Source organism: Callionymus lyra, chromosome 5, assembly GCF_982586985.1.
Source record: "Callionymus lyra chromosome 5, fCalLyr1.hap1.1, whole genome shotgun sequence".
Classification (NCBI taxonomy): domain Eukaryota; kingdom Metazoa; phylum Chordata; class Actinopteri; order Syngnathiformes; family Callionymidae; genus Callionymus; species Callionymus lyra.
The window spans coordinates 33,144,602-33,165,291 of NC_141822.1; the positions used below are offsets into that span (position 1 = coordinate 33,144,602).

At 38.9% G+C, this 20,690-nt stretch overlaps 1 protein-coding gene across 1 annotated transcript; it reads right to left on the minus strand.

Annotated features, from left to right (window-relative positions):
• Positions 1–822: 822 nt before the first annotated feature.
• Positions 823–20,234, minus strand: LOC148080376 (sodium/potassium-transporting ATPase subunit alpha-1). Its single transcript, XM_087792057.1, has 23 exons — positions 20,059–20,234; positions 9,967–10,080; positions 9,232–9,291; positions 8,394–8,495; positions 7,748–7,849; positions 7,571–7,684; positions 7,295–7,429; positions 7,032–7,149; positions 6,635–6,903; positions 6,254–6,562; positions 5,207–5,341; positions 4,769–4,964; positions 4,517–4,692; positions 4,314–4,450; positions 4,084–4,234; positions 3,480–3,648; positions 3,249–3,403; positions 3,059–3,182; positions 2,489–2,634; positions 2,273–2,403; positions 1,937–2,038; positions 1,715–1,806; positions 823–1,166 (listed from the first exon to the last, which is right to left on the minus strand). Exons 1-23 carry the CDS (start codon positions 20,068–20,070, stop codon positions 1,138–1,140), a joined length of 3,078 nt encoding a protein of 1,025 aa, XP_087648183.1. The 5' UTR covers positions 20,071–20,234; the 3' UTR covers positions 823–1,137.
• Between the last annotated feature and the right edge of the window lie 456 nt (positions 20,235–20,690).

Below are 20,690 nucleotides of genomic sequence, written 5' to 3' on the forward strand. Positions count from 1 at the left end.
TTTAATAAACGGTTTATATTGTATTAGGTGGTGTGAATAGATAAAATTGGGATTTTTAAGCACCAGCTTGTGGTGGTTGGAATTAATATACAGTATAACATTTCCTTCACATTTTTGCAGCAATTTAATGTTACTTAATTTCGTCATTCATAATAAGGTCTAAGATGAGGTTTTGGGGTCATGTGACGTGCATGAGTGATGAAGCCACATTTATGGTGAACCTTCGTCCACTCTGCACTCTTTTTTTCATTTAAATGTGTTCCTATGCATAATGTTGAAAAGTTGAATAACATACTTCAAAATATAGATTTTAACTAAATGTTTCATGATAACCGTGAACTTCAAGTATACTTTATTTTGATCGTCATTTTAACTGGTTTACAAAATGTATATGCTTTTCTCTTATCAAACAGGACTCCAAATTCCCCTTTAGTGGCTTGAAAATGCCACATAGCAGAATAATGATAATCATTCCACCTTAACAGAGGTCTACCCAATGGAAATGCATTGTAACCAAACTATTGTGAGAACGTGAGATCATAAGACCCCTTGACTACAGAACCATGTAGCGGAAATGCCATGTATATGAAATCTTGTCAAACAAAAGTTCCATTATATCAGGTGTGATATTTTTATACTGTTCGGAAATTGAAATCGAAGCATAGATTTGTCCTGAATGTTGGCAGGTGTGATGATGGCACAGGTAACGCAAATGTTCAGTACAAGTATGTGGAAGCAGCTGGTGAAACCTGACTCAGGAAACGAACCAGTGCTCAGAGCAACAATTGATGCACAGGACACAAAAAGGACAGGAAAGCTGTGTGGGACCTGACTCGAGCGCATTTTTATTGAACGTTTAGAACTGTTAAAAACATGTAGAAAATTGGTCCTGTTTCAGAAACAAGGCACGCATAGTCATGTCATTGTTCATATCACTATTATCTTCAGCATCAGCACGTTCCAGCTCAGTATTGGTCTAATAGTAGTATCAAGCATTCCCTAATATAAAAACAACGTTCCAATTTGTTTCTTTTGTCACAGAGGTTAAAATTTTATCCGAGCAGCAAGACAATATTCATGCAACGACGAGAGTGGAGGACAGGATGCAGCTGACTGGCCCGACGTGCTGGTGGGTCTCTAATAGTAAGTCTCCCGTTCCACCCAACCTGGACACACAAACACAGATCAGAGTTTGAATATGAAATTAAAATCAGCTCATCACTGATGATTGACTGCAACATTCTCATCTTAGTTTAATGCTTGAGACACTTAAATGTATTAGCTTCAAAAGACTCTGCTTGGGCTTCAACAAAGAGGACTCTTGCAGGGGGAGTTGAACTCTCACCACAGTGTCTTAACTCAGGAATCTGACCAAACCAGTGTGTGGTGTGCTTGTTTAGATATTGTACTTTCATTCCTATTGTATAAAATGAAATTAGCTCATTGTGAAATTTGTGCTCGCTTTAGTGCTGCTCTAGTTGGACTTTGAATTCAAACTGTAGTTTATGGTAAATAAAAAACAATCGGTAAATAATCATCTTGAATTTGACTTTATTTATCTTAAAAAGAAGGATTATTCCCACAACTGCTTCTGTAACCATGATTGTGTATTAAACTTTTTCAGGGGGAACCACAGTCCTAACTTCTAGAGAAGTAGAGACGACATGGAAACACGAGTGAGAGGAGAGCAGATAAACAAGGATGGGGAGCTCACCTCCTGGGCTGCGTCTGAGGATCAGCTTACGGATTTCATCATAGATAAAGATGAGCAGGGAGTAAGGAAAGGCGCAGAACCACCAGTTGGGCCTGAAAATAAAACAAGAGAAAAGAGATGAGAAAGTGATCCTTCCATTCCCTCATGTGTGAGAGCAGGATTACAGCCGCATATCCACACACGAGGTGGGAGTATTGACAGGGAGGAATGGGATGGGCTCACTTGAGAGGGTACATCCTGAGAGCCACATCCATGCCAGGGCAGTAGGAGAGGAAGGCAGCAAGAGCAGTCTCCTCAAACAGTCCAAAGATCAGGATTTTGTTCCTGAAAGAGGAAGAGGGGGAATTAGTCTAACAGTTACTTTTGGAATTTGTCGTTTCCCAATAACTGGCTCTGTCCAACAACGCACACCAATTATATATAGCGATATTCAGCGACCAACATATCTTTGTTTAAACAATAACCATTTAACCATGTATGATCCCATATCCCTTACCAACTAATGCATGAATATTCACAGGACTCCAAATATCTAATGAGGTCATTACAAGGACCTACTTCATGCCCTGTTGGAAGACAGAGTTCCTCCTGGTCTTGCAGATGATCAGATCGGCCCACTGCACCACGACAATGCTGGCGAAGAACGCTGTGTGGCAGGTGAACTCTACGATCTTCCTCTGCTCATAGGTCTGTTGGGGACACAATGCTGGATTAGTGTTGAGGGTCTCCAGCAGGAGGCTGCAGATATCACCATAGAGGATCAGAGTTACTGACCCACTGCTGTCCGTAGCTGTCCTCCAGGTCATTGATGTACTTGTTGTCCCAGTTGACACGAATTCCAAGCAGCGTGGAGGGTAGGAAGCCATTTTCAGCCAGGATGACAAAGTATGTAAAGAAACCAGCGAGCGCCTGGATCATACCTGAAGACAGAGAGGACAGCCTTGAGTACTCTTAATGTACACAGATCATCTAGTAAACATGTCTATTTTAGTGAATTACGTATCGAAAAAGGCCTTTTTGAAATAATTTCAAGTTGGCATCTTAAACTTTAGGTTATGTCGATAAAGATGGACATTTCAACAGATTGAAACTAATCTTCAAGCTTAAATTGCTCAATCAATTACATGTAACACCATCTATAATAACTTTTTTTTTTATATAGTTGCATTCTTTCCAGGTAAGAAGGCCCACAAGACACTCTTCATGGCTCCATTACCAAAGAAGGAGAATGGGGATCAGTGACAAGTCTCTTCTATTTCTGGAACATTCCACTCTTGCACTTATCACAGACCAGCCAGATTTAAGCTACCAACAAGAATAGGCTCTGCAGGCATTAGGATGTACCGATCTGTCCGTAGGCGATGCTGATCAGCCTCTCGTTCACCAGCTTGTCTGTTTTAGGGTTTCTGGGCTGTCGCTTCATGATGTCACTCTCAGCTGCTTCATAAGCCAGGGAGATAGCTGGCACCTGCATGTCATGACAATGATGGATCAATGTTTAAAATATTCAACAATGATTCAACAAGTTTCTCACCATGTCAGTTCCCAGGTCAATGCAGAGGATGGTGACGGTGCCCAAAGGCAGAGGGATGTTGGCGATGATGAAGAGCAGGAAGGGGGTGATCTCTGGAATGTTGCTGGTTAGAGTGTAAGCGATCGACTTCTTCAAGTTGTCGAAAATCAAGCGGCCTGATGAGAAAATTCAGTGGAATCAGTTCATCTGTTCAATTATCTCAGAAGTTCAAACAATGACATGTTTCGATACCTTCTTCCACTCCAGTGACGATGGAGGCAAAGTTATCGTCCAGCAGGATCATGTCAGCCGCTTGCTTGGAGACGTCAGAGCCAGCGATGCCCATGGCAACGCCAATGTCGGCCTTCTTCAGAGCCGGAGAGTCATTCACACCATCGCCTGTCACGGCTACAATAGCACCCTGCAGGGGGAGACAGGACCACGTTGGTGCGATAATTAAGTAGTAACAAGAGTGTGAACAATGTGCGTCATTAGCTGGTGAAATATCACATGACTGCTATATCCTCAGTGAATCACGTAAAATTCTCAGCAACGTTTATTATGGGATAAACTAAAGAAGACTTACATTTGACTATGTATTAACTAGTCATTTAGATAATGACATCACTGGAAAACAATAAACAATCAAACCGTAGAGCAAACAAAAGAAGAAAGGCAGTTAATAATATGCAATCCTACTCAGGATTAACAATGTTTGCTACTTCTGCAACCGTCTGACATCCATCAGCCATAATTGGATGGATAGCAGCGGCACACCTGACAGGAAACTAATGAGGTGTATTTTTGGGACTCTGGGATTATAAGTGGAAGTTACGCATCTGAGAGTAACATCTACCTGTCTCTGGCAGCCCTCCACGATGATCAGCTTCTGCTGCGGCGACGTGCGTGCAAACACAATCTCAGTGTGATACTTCAGGATATCATCCAGCTGCTCTCCACTTAGATCCTTCAAGTCCCCGCCATGAACCACACAAGCTTTAGCATCTCTGTGAGCAGATTTTACTCGTTTTAGAATGGGTCAATGGATGCCTCCTTTCATTTAAAAGAAGGTATTTAATCAGTCACCTCGGGTTGACTTCATTGACTGGAATGTTAAGACGGGCTGCAATGTCCTCAACAGTCTCGTTGCCTTCGGAAATGATACCAACACCTTTAGCAATGGCTTTGGCTGTGATTGGGTGATCGCCAGTCACCATGATGACCTGATAAAATAAGGTGTAGATATGTTAGGGGATGTGTCGGCTATAGTGATGGTTTCTTTATCCTACCTTGATTCCAGCACTTCTGCATTTTCCCACAGCATCGGGCACAGCAGCACGAGGAGGATCAATCATGGACATGAGGCCAATGAAACAAAGGTTCTCTGTGGGGAAGTTGACCTCGTCCATGTCAAAAGCAAAGTCTTTTGGGAACTGATCGTCGGGTAAATTGTAGTGGCAGAAACCTAAACAGCAGAAATACAGCTTTAGTAGGACTAATTTGACAAGTCCAATAATACTGCTTTTTAAATCGATACTTACCTAGAACCCTCTCCCCCAGACCTCCAAGCTCCAGGTAAGCATTTTGGAAAGAATCCTTCATCTCATCATCCAGTGGTTGCTCTTTACCCTGCATCATTATTGAAGAGCATCTGTCCAAGATCCTTTCAGGGGCTCCCTTCATGACCAGCAGATGCTTTGACTCGGCATCAGCGGCTGGATTATTATGAATGGAGAGCTGATGGACATAAGCAAAACACTTGGTTGAAGATGTTCAATTCATTCACAGATGATGAATTGTCAAATGCTGTAAATCACCTTTACATTAACAATAACATTTTAAATTCTCCGTCTGCCATGTTAGGTCTAACTAGGTCATCAGACTGTGTTCAATGTCATTTGTTTTTGTGGGCAAGTGAAAATATACATTACACATCATTATGGATTAATGCATATGTATTTCAAAGCAATCAACATTACCTGGTACTTGTTGGTGGAGTTGAAGGGAATCTCTGAAATTTTGGGAGTTTTATCCCTCATCTCCTGGACTGACCCACAGCAAAGCTCAATGCACTTGAGTAGAGCGGACTCTGAGGCATCACCAGCTACATCTCTCTGCAGAGGAGAATACATCATTAGTCCTTCTTGTGAGGAATTAGTAAAGAGAAGTGCTGCACAATAAATCGCATTGAGTGAGCATGTGCAACACACTTTGAAAACTGCGAGTGTGAAATGGGTTGTTTTTTGTCCACATGTGTTGTGCTGTCAATTAGTATATGCTGCCAATAGGATTCATACCTAAATAATCTACCCTCCTGTTTTACATGGAAGAAAGCAGGATTAGATCTCCATTTCTCCCCTTCATGTACCATCAGTTCTGCAAATCACTTGTATTTCCTTGTTTTTTTAGCCTCTTAAAGACACGAAATCACCCTCTTCTAGTTGCAGTAATGTGGCAAATACCTTATTACTGTTTTGTTTATATATTGTTTATTATATTAAAGCTCCATTTCTTTTTCAACTTGCATTTTATCTTTTCTCAACAACAATAAAAATGTATTTCATTTCTAGTTTATTTGTAAATTTGTTTAAAAAAAATGCATGCAACAAATTATTAATTTAAATTGGTTAACGTGCAGTGGAAGAGAAGTAATTAAAGCTATTACACTAGGCATTTACACGTGATTAACATGTACACAAGTCTGCCCTCAAGAGACCTAAAGGTGTGTAGTTACAATGCAGCAACAGACGTGTTCACACCCATGGGAACGATGCTCAAGCAGAAAAACAACCATGATTCAGCTTAAGGACATAAAACCATTTTAACACATGGAAATTACGCTGTTCATAAAAACAAATGAACTTAGAAACCTTAAAGTGTAATTTCTAAATTCTATTATTTTTTGGAATTCAAATTTATAAGAACATTCACAAGTAACAAACCTTTGAAGTTTAAAGGTCAAGCTCACTCCAACGCATCCAATATCAGCTCAGAATGGAAACCAAGATGGAAGTGCAAGCATTTACCTTCAGGATGGGAACACTGCTCTGCTCAGCCAGGAAGACAGCTCGGTTGCAGAGTCCAGCAATTCTGGCCAGGGCGGCCCAGGTGGCGGAGCTCCTGTCAAAGGAGGTACCACTCTGGTTCTCAGTGGTGTCTGCCTCGTGGATCTGGTTGTCAAACCACATGTGGGCAACGGTCATTCTGTTCTGGGTCAAGGTGCCTGTCTTGTCTGAGCAGATGGTAGAAGTGGATCCCAGAGTTTCCACAGCTTCCAGGTTCTTCACCAAACAGTTCTTCTTGGCCATGCGCTTGGCAGTCAGTGTCAGACACACCTGCAGACAAGAAAAGATTAACTCAGAAGAGCGGACTTAAAAAGTGTTAAAACATAAAACTAAATAACCTACAGTTACTGTAGCCAGGAGACCCTCGGGCACGTTTGCGACGATGATGCCGATAAGGAAGATGACAGCCTCCAACCAGGAATAGCCAAGGATGAGGGAGAGAATGAAGAAGGAGACCCCCAGGAACACAGCGACACCGGTGATGATGTGGATGAAATGCTCGATCTCGATGGAGATAGGGGTTCTTCCAACTTCCAGGCCGGACGCAAGAGTGGCAATGCGACCCATGACTGTACGGTCACCTGTGCTGATGACGACGCCACGGGCAGTTCCTGAGAAAAAAAAAAAAAAAAGAGGTAGGGGTTTTAAATTTTGGTCCATCTATGTGTCCTACTTGTCTCTCTGGTAGAAACAAGAGTACCAGCCAGCTGAAGACTTTTTGAGCATGCTGCAGTCATACCTTCAACACAGTTAGTGGAGAAGAAAGCAATGTTTCTGGTCTCCAGTGGGTTGTCGTTGGAGAAGTCTGGAGTACGTGTCTGAGGCTCAGATTCACCAGTGAGAGAAGAGTTGTCAACCTAAAAAAACAACGCGTGACAAAGAAAAAGATAGGTTCAGATATTAGTATTAAACCAGTCCCAGAAATAACCATCAAAAATCTAAAAATCAAAAATACAGTCCCAATTCTTGCAAGTTTTGATATTGTCTTTTTTTTTATTTTACCTTGCACCCATGAGCAGAGATGATTCTCAGATCGGCAGGGATTCTGTCTCCACCCTTCACCTCCACCAGGTCTCCCACCACCACCTCCTCTGCATTTAAACTCTTCTTTTCACCATCACGGACCACCAGGGCTTGCTATGACATACCAGAACAGATCCATTTCAGATTACATGGCAAGATGATATTTGAAAATACTTTTGAAATCAGAGTTTCAAGAAGTTATGGAATAGATTAATATAGCCTGAACTTGAAAAAAAAAATGAAGAAAATTGGTACCTGGGGGACCAAGTTCTTGAAAGAGTCCATAATCTTGGAGCTTTTGGCTTCTTGGTAGTAGGAGAAACAACCAGTGATAATGACGACAGCCGAAAGCACAACACCCAGATACAACTGTCAACGTAGAGGGCATGTTTAGATGAGCTTTAAAGTGACACAGCATATTCTAACACTTACATTGTCATTTGCTGGTTCATCTTCCATAGCAGCCTGAATGCCATAAGCCAGAAAGCAGAGGAGAGCTCCAGTCCACAGTAGCATGGAGAAGCCTCCAAACATCTGACAAAATGAAAGACGGTTAAAGAGACTTAGACGTTTTTCATCATCTTGAGGATACAGTATATGCAAATTGACAAAGTTGAAGAAGAGATTGCAAATACCATTCTTGTACTTTCCTTAAAGGGCAACAAAGGTGTTGATTTAAGTGTGTCTTAAACAGATCTTGGACCTCTATTGTACTCATCAGTATGTGTCGGTTTGTACAAAACAAAACTCTTTGCGTTTCTCTCTCTGCTGTGATTGGTCAGTATTGAGGTTTGTCACTATAAGGGACTATTACATGATATGATATACAGTATCAGCCAGATATTTATAGCCAAATTTTTTTTAGTGATTTGCCCATGCTTGACATTTTTTTCAACAGTCCGTTTAAGACTGAAAAAAGATGCACTCGTCATTTGGATCTGATCAACTTTCCATTTCAATTCCTCAATGAACTATAACTCGCTGTTGGCTACATAGTTCAGGTAAAATGTCAATAGCTTGTATTATATTAAAGTATTATAGTGTGTATGGCTATGTTCAACTTTGGTATATTCATTACCTGTTTGCAGAACTTGACCCACTCCGGAGTGGTGGGAGGAGGAGTCAGGGCATTGGGTCCATCCCGGGCCAAGATCTCTGCAGCTTTGGCGCTTGTCAGACCCTTAAGTAGACAAAAGGATTCAGTTGTCACCAAGAAGCAATGGTACGGCTGCTGGAGGGAGACGCTGACAGAAACTTTACATGGCAGCCAACCATACAGTGCCTTTGGACATTAACTTACAAAGGCACTGTAGGTGTAACTAGTTCCCTAGCAACACACGGTCAACTGAACCTATGTTCATTCATCAGCTAGTAGGTGGGAGACAAGAATCAGAGGTGGAGGAGAAATGGGATGATATGAAATCAGGCCACAGACACGGTTAATAAATGATTAAGAATGCCTGCACATGCAAGGATGCACGTGAACACCCTGTCGTGTGCATAAACACATTGATTAAGAATTCTCCTTGATCCTTCCTTCATGACCCAGTGCGTATTAATATAAGCTGAGAAGGGGGTGGATGAGTGAGTGAGTGAGTGCTCTGATGGAAAATCTCTACAGCAAACAATTAAGAGTTTGATCACATCAGAAATTAATTGATGTTTTATCCAAGTCACACAATCAGGATTAACATAAAAGTCTTGTGGGTACACATGGAAATTTTGCTTTAATTATGAATGAGAGAATGTTGATGTCACTGGCAAAAGAGTTTAGTGAACAGCTCAAACCAAAGCACACGGTCATTTTAAAATAGCTACACGTGAAGTTTTAAATCATCTAGCAAAATACTTTCCTTGATTGATCAAACCAGTTTCCCATACAAACATTTAAATCTGGAAAATTATCATCTACTCACATTGCTGAGATCTGTTCCATACTTGCGATTGAGCTCATCCAGAGTCAGCTTGTGATCGTCCTAGAGAAAAGAGAAATAAATGGAAACAGTTCAGTGGCTGTGTCAAATTTCTGCGTTGATGGCAGGGAGTACTGACATTTATTTTTTATTGTGTGCTGACCTTTCCCCCTCAATGAACACCAGACAAAGACGCTTGAATAATACAGGAGCAATACAAAGAACAGGAGTGTAGAGATATGAGAATGGAATACATGTTTAACGAGGGGAGGAAATAATGGTCCGAAGTAGATAAGATGAAAAAGCAGAAAGACAATGAGCAATAATACTGTATTACTGACATGATATAATGCATTTCTACATTACAGAAGCCCAGAAAAAAAATCTGACTGTTGCATGACAAAACCTAGTACTATTTTATTCCAGCTGCTAGAAGCTTATAGAATAAATTAAATAATTGGCAAGATCTCCTAAAAAAAACATGCCACGACAGAGAATTGGCAGTTATTGGAGTTATTAAAAAATATATGTGTGTAATACATTCGATGCATAAGGAAACACTTGCAACAAGATGCAGTCTCTTTACCATTTGAAAAAAGTATTTGAAAATTAATGTAAAAAGAATGTATGTATCGTAGGTAAAAGATACAAATGATAATACAAGCCTTGATGTAGATGAGAGTGAAAGTGTGTGCAACAGATTTGTTTGTGAAAAATGGCATATCAAGTAGAGCTCACCATATCCACTTCCTTTTTCAGCTCATCCATGTCCTTCTCTTTCTTCTTTCCTTTTCCCTTCTTCTTACCCCCCTGCTCGGAGGTTGCAGCCAGCTCATACTGCTCACGTCCTTCCTGGAGACAAAAGATGGAAAATTTAAGATTTTTTTAAAGGTTAACAAATAACATGTACATATAATTCATCTTGTGTTTAATTCATCAGTCCAAAACATGTATTAAAACGTTGTGACTTGCATTAGAAAGAAAACATTTCCTCAATGAAAGTACATGAGGTTGACAGCTTTAAGTGAGCCTATTCATATCTGCAGCACAATGCCTTTTTCCCAATTTGCAAAGAAAAGACAATAAACTGAAAATTTATCATTTTAATCAGCCTGATTTATTAAGCTTAAGCTGTTGTCAATGTCATTTATATATGTAAATGTTTAACTAAATAAAATAATACAAATTAAAGAAAATATACAAACAGTTAGTAGCTCCAGTAACTTGTGCTGATCTACTTGTACTATGGTCACTAAACTTAATGGATGAATTAAATATTTGGAACTAGCCAACAGTACAAAAGCTATCAATTTGATGTCACTGGGCGAGTTCTGGTGATGCGTTTCATGCCAAGGTTTATTGCTAAAAGTTGCTCAAAGACACTGCATGACCTTTGAAAAGTCTCCAGATTCTGTGGCAAATTTGCCAAGTTGGCAACACTTTGGAACATTCCTATCTAAGAAGGGCGGCCAGATACAGTATGAAATTCTACATCAAACCTTACTTTTTTTTTTAAATGGCTTTTTTAAGTAATCCAATATGAGTGGTTGTCGCATGACAACGTGCGTGCAGTCATTCTCACTGAAAACAATTCCAGGGCATGTGTGTAAAGCGTAATTTAAAGATGTGTTGGGTTTCATTTTGCTCAATCATTGATAAACACATCCATGTCAATCTGTTACATTACACATTTATGTTTAGCACAATATGTAAATGTATGCTTCCTTATTGTTTATGTCAAATGGTTGATGGCCCTTGATTATGTATTTGTAATGATTTATTCTGCCAAATCTCTACATTAGGTTTTTGTTAAGATCCAACAATTTCCTTCCCACATAAATGTCAGGGATCAGTTGCTACTGGATTGTTTCCTGATGTGGGTGGGAAATGTGCACTGTGGAGAGAAATGCATCATTTTAAAACTCGAAAGACAGTAATAAGCTTTTTTTCCCCTCTTAAACATTTATTTCAGTAATGGATATTTTGCCTAAGATAAAATCTCCTTTTTCCCTTAAAAAAAAGAGATTATTATTAGAATAATTAGAATAATTTAAATTCTGGAAAGATCCAAAGCAATGCCGAGATGTGCAGAGGATAGAAGACTGGCAAAATATTAATGCAAAGGATATCATTTCTAAATTGTATTTGGTTATTTTCACTCAAAGATCATCTTGAAGAGCAAATGTATCTATAATCTGTCTCAGCTGCTTTAGGTTCAGTACAGGGTTCAATCTTCTGTAGCACTGGTCACTCTTGACAATGTAGCAAAGGGAAACCACAAGGACCAGTGATGTAAAAGGAGTAGATGGTATCAGGTAGATTTGCTTTTGCTAGCTTATCAATGTTTTTTCAATGTTGAAGGAACTGTTGAAAAAAGCAACTCAAGTTCTTCGTTTCATACTTTAATTTCCAAAGCTTATCATCTCAGCCTTCTTACTCAATGGTGCTTCCCACACAAACAGTTTATAGACTCCTAATCTCTAAAACAGCTATTCTAGTGAATGAATAGCATTTGGGGACAGAAAACAAAACGACATTAACTAATATAAACTTTTTGCATAAATTCTACAAGATATGTAGATGCTGGAACCCTTAAACAATTATGGCAAGTCTCTTTCGTTCAGCTTCCTGATGTGTAAAGCGAAAAGATGGAACAGGAAGGTTGTGCTTCCTACAGGTAGGTAATACAACATTTTTTTAGAATCCCTTATTAGTCCCGCGAGGGGAAATTGATTAGCAGTTAAGGCTCATCTATAATTCATTGCAGCACAAGGATCAGTGGAGTTAGCATGTTAGCTGTTGAAAGACAGTGACTACTAATGAGCCTCCATTCAGCCAGCAACATCTCGGTGTGCAGGGGCCGTCTTACGGCCAGGGTAACAAGAAATGTTTTGACACAGTGACCTCAAGAACAGCAATCTGACCAAATAACGTCTTATACATGGTTATGCAAATATTCTAACCAATATTTTCTCATGCACTTGTCTTGGTGGTTTTCCCACGGAGTCACTGGAGCAAGAGTGTGTGATCCTAGCACATGTTGTTATTCTTGCTAAAGACCCCTGCTCAGCTAAGCTGGAAAAACAGTCTGGTTCTGGAAAACTACACACAAATCTGAGGACCCCTGCAGGTCCCCAGGGGCCATCTGGCTTCAGGCAATTATTACAAACAACCCAAGGTTTTCAGCAGACACTGATATGCTCTCGATGCATACCATGGTTAAACTAAGCAATGTTATTAAACTAATCTTACACAACATTATAAACTTTGGTAGAATGTAATGCCTAATGAAAGTCTTTACCCGACATGCAACTACCCATTGCATCGACTAAAACTGTTTAATTTTAGATTCTGAACGGTGAAAGTTAGACTATGGGTTGAACTTAAATCCTAAAATAAAAACTAAACATTGCATCCACAAACCTGCGTACAGGTGATAAATAAAGATTTGTTATGTCTAGGAGCTTTCTACAGCGGTATCAAGGTCATACTCAAAGAAAATTTTGATTCAGATAGTTCACCAACTTCATTAGAATTACTGTCAGTCTGGATAGAGACCAGATGAGTCCAACCACAGAAGAGTAGAGATGGGATGTATGGCTTTATGGGAGCCAGATCTTGAAGAGCTCTTCCATTCAAGGGTTGGTAAATAGGATAGTTATATGTAACAAATACTGCCTAATCATTAATGCAAGTATTTAGGAAAAAGGTTTTTTTATTAATGTATACTTATGTGCACATTGCATACATTATAATATATTTTTATAAAACACATAATGATCAAAGGACATAACAAATTGCAACATAATGTATAAATATAAATTTCATTAAAAAAAATGTATGAATACCTGGAAGGAATTTCTTCAAATATACTTTTTCACTTGAAGATTGTTTGCATATAGAATTTTTATGATTAGACCCCAATTATTTGATTACAGTTTAAAATATTTGATTGTAATTCTACAGCTGTGTGTGCATGATGTAAACAAAACAGTTGGATTTTGAAAGTGTACATTTACTAAAACGGGTGCAAACGACAAGATGAGATTGGAAAAAATATACAATAAGCAAAGCTATGCTAAATACTCAGGAAACAGGGTTTTATCCATGTTGTGGAAGAATTTAAATCATACTGACAACTGGTTCACAATTAACTGTAATGTGTAGCAAAAAACTGCCAAGACATTGGAATGCTTATTGATCAAGATCAATCATCAGTGAAGAAATGTATTTAGTTTATATATATATATATATATATGTATATATATATTTGTAAAACGCCCTTCGCAGACCATTGTCACAAAGTGTTTAAACAACACATTACACAGTTAAAAATACACAAATATTAACTTTCTGGCCCTACTGTGAGATAACACTGGCCATGCTTTGAATTAAAAGTAAAAATGACTGCATATGGAATTACAAAGTTGGTATTAATTTGAATAAAGTTTTGTAAAGAAAATACAAACAAATTTTAAACTTTTGCAGCTTAAGGGTAAACAATGTGACAATTTTGTGAGGTACATACTGCAATTGAACACAAAAATGCTAGAAGAAAAATATTTAAAAAATAAATATTCAACAAGGTGACAAATCCCCTCATTTTGAACCACTTGAAAGACCATTGATGCAAACAAATTTAATTCACTTTTCTGTTATTTAAGACCCTTTCATAGGGTCAGTTGAAAGCGCCTCTATTCTCTGCAGAATAAAGTTAACTGCTTTTTGTTTTTTTGCAGGACTCCCCCTCGAAACACACCGTTCTTCCTCTGCCATGAGCAGCTACTGCTGCTAGACAGACACCAGCCTGTGCCGTCAGTGCAAACCGTTACGTTGCCCACATCGGCTCTGCACATCAGACTTTTTTCACAGAGGCAGGATCGGAGCATCCCCGATTTAGATCATCCATGAATTCCAAAGTACAGCAAGAAAAAAGTTTTACCGCTTCTTCAAGGCTTCCGATTGTACCTCTTTAGAAATGTGAATCGACAGTGGGGTTATCACCTCCGTTTTCTTTTACTCTGCCATGCTCTCTTTGTCCTCTTTGACCATTCAACGTGTTGCTTATTTCCTCAACTACACTCATTCAGGTTCAAACATAAGAAACCAGTGTTCTCCAATCAAATTTAACATTCGCTTCACGTCTGCACAGTCTTTCAGCAATCAAGGCGAAAGTGAACAGAATAATGAATGACTTCATTAGGGACTGGCTTTGTTAGAACTGCAGCCATTTGTAAGAATGTAAACCAGCCCTTAAAGTACCTTCCCTCCACTACTTGTATCATGATGGCGGAGCATGTAAGTAAGTAAGTAAGCAAGTAATATTTATTTATATAGCGCTAGCAAATGGTGGGACAATACGAGTAACTTGATCCTATGAATAACAATCATATGTATTCAAATTAAAATAAAGGCAATTTGAATTAATTTATTTCTAGAATTAAATGGCCACACTAATGGTTGAGGAATTAATTTAAAGGTAAAATGCCAAATCAGAGTTATCTCAAGACCCTTCACAGTTAAAGCTGTTCTAAACTACAACAAGAATGACCATTACCAATCATTTTAACAGGCAGAAAACTCAAGCAGAACCAGATTGTGTGGAAAGCCTTCTTATCTGACCAGCTGAGAAGAGAATTACGTATAATGCCTACTGGTTGCGTCTGTTGCAGCGAGGGGAAGCTTATTTTAAACCATATGTAGAATATGGTTGATAGAAAAATCTTTACCAAATAATCACAAACTCACTAAATGGACAAATATATTTGAAGTAAAAGTTGAGGGCCTCCCCCCGGAATGCGCGCGAGGGGAGAGAGCGTAGAAAGCAGGCAACAATAGACATGAAGGACTCTTTTGATCAGAGACATATCTAACAGAGCAATCCCAAGCTTAACTGAAAAAAATACTGGACAAAGTTTTTCCAGCTTTATTGCAGTGAATCAGCAGCTCCACTTGCCTTCAACTTTCCTGAGCCACTACCCATCACTAGGGGTTTTTCAAGCCACTCTGCAGCCAATATTATACGTGGATAGGTGTCATTTGGTGATGGTCTCAAGTGTGCACCTAATATTTACCACATTTGAAGTGAAAGAGCGCAGCTTGACACCCGATACAAAGCTGTGAAACAATCCTTAAAGCTTGAATAGAGTTCTGGGGTGACGCGTCACAGGCTAGGGGTGGCATATGACAAAAGCTACATCTAATATACAATGACTGGCTAGCGGAAAGAATTTTAATTCCAGTGAGGAGCAAAAGAACAGGTACAAACTGAGAACAAAAGGGAAATGGACTGTGAGGAATGCATGAGAAGGTAGAGATGGGGCACCCCTTTTGGCCCAGTTCAACAACACCCAGAAAAGAAGGGGCGGAGACTCCCATCATTCCCGGGGTGTCTTAAAGAAAAAAGATGCCCATGAAAAAGGATAGTATCTCATGTCATATCTTCTTTTATTTTACCCAGCCAAAACTGCTCTTCCATATTCTTTATCCACCATCAAGTCATCTTTCTCACAATTCAAGGTTGGTTCACACTTTAGAGTGAAAACTTGCAGATGGATCCATGATTTGTTTTGTTGCTTGTATTTACCTTTATTCACACCCGTTCTTCTCCAATGGCTTTTTTGTCAACCGTTTTACTTCACCGGCTGCATCTTTCACCCAATAAATCCTCATTTACAGGATAAGCATCGACAAAAACAGGACAGGTCACGCCGACAACTAGGTAGCTGAGACCAACAACTATTTTAATGGTTGAATAGTCATCATGCTTTAATTATGTGGCAAATGATGATAGACAAGAATAATGGGTACTTAAAGAAAAATGCACCTTTATTCAACTTTTCTGCTGATCGGCTGCTTCAGACAAAAAGAAAACCTCCCTCCCTTTTAGTGGAAATGTGTTATATTTATAATAAATAAATAAAATAAATATTGGCAGCACGTCTGCTTCTTTAGCAGAAAGGACTTTAGGGATTTAACCCCCGGCATTGCTGGTTGTTATGGATATTGAGTGTTCCGGTCAGAGAACATGAGTCATCAGTTGAAGTTGAGAAGTTTAAACCAGTAATGCAGGCAGCATAAAAACGGTGACGATGTTTACAGAGTAGCAAGAAAAGGTTTCTGTGATAAAACAAATATAGATCTAAATTTCAGATCTACGTCATATTTACGCAACACCATTAGCATGCGACTGAGTCATCAGATAAGACTACAAATAAATAATTATAATAAATAATGTTAAATAAAACTTACTTTTACTACTTAAAACTATAAAACTAAGCACACAACCTTAACTTTAAGTGAATAAGAGAATATAGATGTGTCAGTGAACACTGACAATCTAGGCAACAGAGGCAGAACTGCACCCATCAATACACAGTGATAAAAACAATTAATGTAGAGAACAGCAGAAACAATCTTGAAGAGTAAAATGGATCATCTCACCTCCTGCTGCAAATGTTGTTAAAAGTATACCACAAGAACCCTTCCCATTCTCAACAGGGCTTGTATCATATGTAGTAAGTGGACTGTCTCTGCAGCAAAGGGAATTCAACAGGCTTTCCTCTTTTGTCAAGTTAAAGCTCACTGTAAAAGCCAAAAAGTACTTTTTAAATGTACATTCAAAAACTGCTTAATCCTTTTTCCTCAATGTCTTTGGCCAAATATTGACAATTGTCAATTGACTATAGGCTGCAGTTAATTTCATCGTCAACCATCTCCATCATTATCACTTTTTTCAAAACTTAAAATGTTGTGTGTACATTTTAGCATTATATCATACGCAACTCATCATACCAAACTTAGTTAAGCACATTTCTTTATTTTAAACGTATTAATATATTTTAATACCGACAACATTCCAACAAGGTTGTGCGGTATAGAATTAGACAGTGTTATACAGATCAGGGATATGGAGATGACAAAGTATGTTGGGTAATACCTTCCATTTTTTTTTTACCGTTTTCCTCTCAATATAATGCCTATTAAAAATAACAGTTACTTGATGCACTAAAATGAAACAATACGATTTTATTGGTTTACTAAAGATTATGGATCTAATAATTACAGATATCATTAAATGTTTATTCCTTACTATTAAAATCAGACAGAATTTGATGGATTGCATTCTCCCCATGTTTGAATAGCCAATGATGATAGATTAGCTCAACGCTGCAGGGCTCCAGACTAGGATCAAATGATTGCATCTTGTCAACAAATCTGGAGATGGTTCAAGTAAATCGCTAGTATTCCTTTCTAAAACTGCTACACAGTGCCATTAATGCGATCAATCATTCATTGACGTTTTACCCCGCCCGTGACTTAACTCTGCAAGCAGACCATGTGAATTGCCACTTCTGCGAGAGTTGACTAGGTAAAAGTAAATAAAATCCTTGACTACTAGGAGATGATTATGAAACCCTGGATAAATGCGTTTAATTGCTTTTGACATTACATTCTTTCGAAATTTTAAGTCGATACAATAAGTGTGTTCTCTTGGAAGAGCAAACATTTTAGAATTTATATTGAAGTGTTTGGATTTTTTTTTTTTAAATATAAATGTAACTTATCTGCTTAATGTTCCATGTCAATTGTGACCCAGAAACCAAAAGAAAAACAACATTTTGACAGATTCAATCTAAGAGTAACAAGCAACATTTAAGGCTACCAGTCACCCATACTTGGGGAAAGATAAAAGCTGCAATTTACCCATAATCAAATAATATTTGAAAATGTTTAAACTAGTACATTTGGATTTGGTCTGGAATGTCAACACCCTCCCCTTCTGACTCATTACATATCAGGCAGGGTCACTGATACTTTACAATGAAACTCACTAGGCAGAGTTTAGGCTTCTAGTTGAGATGCTATGTCTGACTAAAATTTCCAAGAGGAGAAAAGGTATACAACTCATCGGACCATTAAGATTTGCAGGGTTTGTTAACTTGCAACTTCAGTTTCTAATCTTTTTCCTCAAAAATCTAATTTGCAATCCAAATAATATTTAGTATAAAGGGGAAAAGAACTGCACGGCGGAGCAAATTGCTAAAATTGTATTGTTGGCCCTGACTTCAAACAGATGAAGCAGCTTTCAAATGGAGCTAAAAGGATGACAGTCTGTGCTTGCCCTACTTTCATATCCCAGGCACCTTAAATGAACCAGATGGATGGTTTGCCGGTCTTTGGTAATTTTGTTAAACAGAGTAGAAACCGTCAATCAATCTGACATTTCAAGTAAAAAATACCAGTTTATCCAGGCTTTGAAATATTTAATCAGACTCCCTGTCAGAGGAACGTGAAAGTACACTGGTGAAATAGATTGAAGGTTTGAAGACATTCTTTTTCCATCATTTCAACATGAACTAGACCAATCAATCATATGATCTATAACAGAGTAGATACTTATGAACCACAATCCTCAACATCTATAATAGATCTGCCTTGGCTTCATTAAGTCTTCATTTCACATGCTTGCACAGCACCAGGGTTAACACAATTGCAACTGTAACCTGCAGGAAATGTGAAGAGGCAGACAAAAGAAGGGGATGCCAGGATAACAGGAGAAAAAAGAGTGAAGGAAATGGAGATGAAATGAGGAGGAAAGAAGAAGAGGAGAGTGGGGGATGTTATATGGGGGCAGGGCTTTCACTCACTGTGGGAGGGAGGGGGAAAAAAAGCAGACAAGAAACCCACTCAGGTTTCTTCAGAATTCTAAATGACCATCTTCGGAATAGTAGTAGAGAGTTGATGACACAAGCTGCCTCACATCTCCCTCTCCTCCATCCACTCTTCCTTTTCTTCATCATCATCATCATCATCATCCTCCACCCCTCCATATAACAGAGCCTGAAACTGTAATGCTGTTGCGCAGAATGACAGGGTGTGGCAAACTCTTAAATTCCCAACAATGGGATGAACATGCCCTGATAAAACTTCAACATTAGAAGTGTCAGATGCGTCATCACAAAAAAAGAACACGGATGGATATATGTCAAGCTTACATGAGATTGTTTTTTTTGTTGTTTTTTTTAAATAAAAAACAATTCTAGATTTTGTGGAAATTCAGATTAACTCAAAAGCGGGGGTTTGACATGCAATTGTATGTGACAGTGAACCGTTTAAATATGTATATACTAACGCACGTTATCTGTTAATACAAGCCTGTTGTTGTAATTGTTATACATGTCATTCTAGAACATTAATGATTTGGATTCACACATTTTGGCTTAAAAAAAGTATAAAATAAAAACAAGTGGTTGGACTGAATGAGTGGTTCATCGAAGCAATCACTTGCAGCTGGTGACAAGAGATTCAAACCCCCACACAAACAAATGAAAGTAGAAGACTGGAGACCTCAGGATGGTTTAAGACTTAGTTGGAACCATCATGTTTTTGACGCAAAAAATCACTTTCGATATGAAGATTATGTAAAGACACTAAAAGTGACTGCGTTTGCCCATATTTCACTCTAAAAGGCTTCTTCACGACCCCATACTAACGTTTATATTTAAATAATGCGGTTCCAGTCAACTTTATCAGTCCGGACTCCAGAGAACATCCCGTTATGTAACAGGACACCGCAGCATCACGGAGGGAGAGCGAACTTCTGCGGGAGTTTTAGACTTTAAACATAAAAGTTGGGAGCGGTGCGTTCAAGGACCAGCAGCAAACGTGTCAGACAAGAAGGGGGTTCGTATGTTAGTATGACCGCATGTGAACACCGTCCCGCTCTTCGGGGGTGAGGACGTCGATAAAACCACTTGTTTGACAGCCGCTCGTGTTCAGACGTCAAGAGAAGACGTTTTAAAAGAAAATAAGCTGCTTTTTACTCACCCCTCGTCCCATGGTGACGGAGAAGTCCCACTTCAAGTCAAATTAGGAAAACAAAAATCCACCTTAAAAGTATTTACAGTAGAACAAAAAAAAGGCAAAAAATGTCTGTGCAACCCTGTTGAACTGCTTTTTCTTTATTTATGTCTCGCTTGCTTCTCCCCTTTCGCACGTGTCACCGCTCCCGCACTTCAGATCCGCGCTCGCGAGTTGCAGATCCTCCAATACTTATAGGCGTTTCTGCCGACGTGACGTCACACTCTTTGCCATGGTAACTCCACGAATAGGGGCGGGGCCTTTTCAATTAGCAGACTTTCTCCAGGCTTGCCATGCAAGCACACACACACGCGCTGTACAGGATTTTGATTTTTAACTAACACTACAGAATAAGTGGAGAAAATAAAATAAAGAATCTGATCCTTTTGCAGAAATGTGATTATACTTGGTTACATTTGCTGTAATACATACGGTTAAATAGTATTAATGACAGCTGGCTTTTAAAAATCACGCATGGACATAACCTACTACGCAAACACATGACCATGTAAACAGATTTGTAGCTAAAATTTAAATACAACATATGTGTAAAAATGTTAGTTGTTTCCTTTTGTTACAGGCACACCTACACTGACCCT

Bases quoted from the DNA above. Each gene is read 5' to 3' on its own strand.
- LOC148080376 (XM_087792057.1), bottom strand. The intron at 3,404-3,479 runs GTATCGAAACAT...TTTTCTCATCAG, and splicing joins CGTCACTGGAGTGGAAGAAG to GCCGCTTGATTTTCGACAAC. The intron at 1,167-1,714 runs GTGAGCTCCCCA...TTGTGTGTCCAG, and splicing joins CCTCAGACGCAGCCCAGGAG to GTTGGGTGGAACGGGAGACT.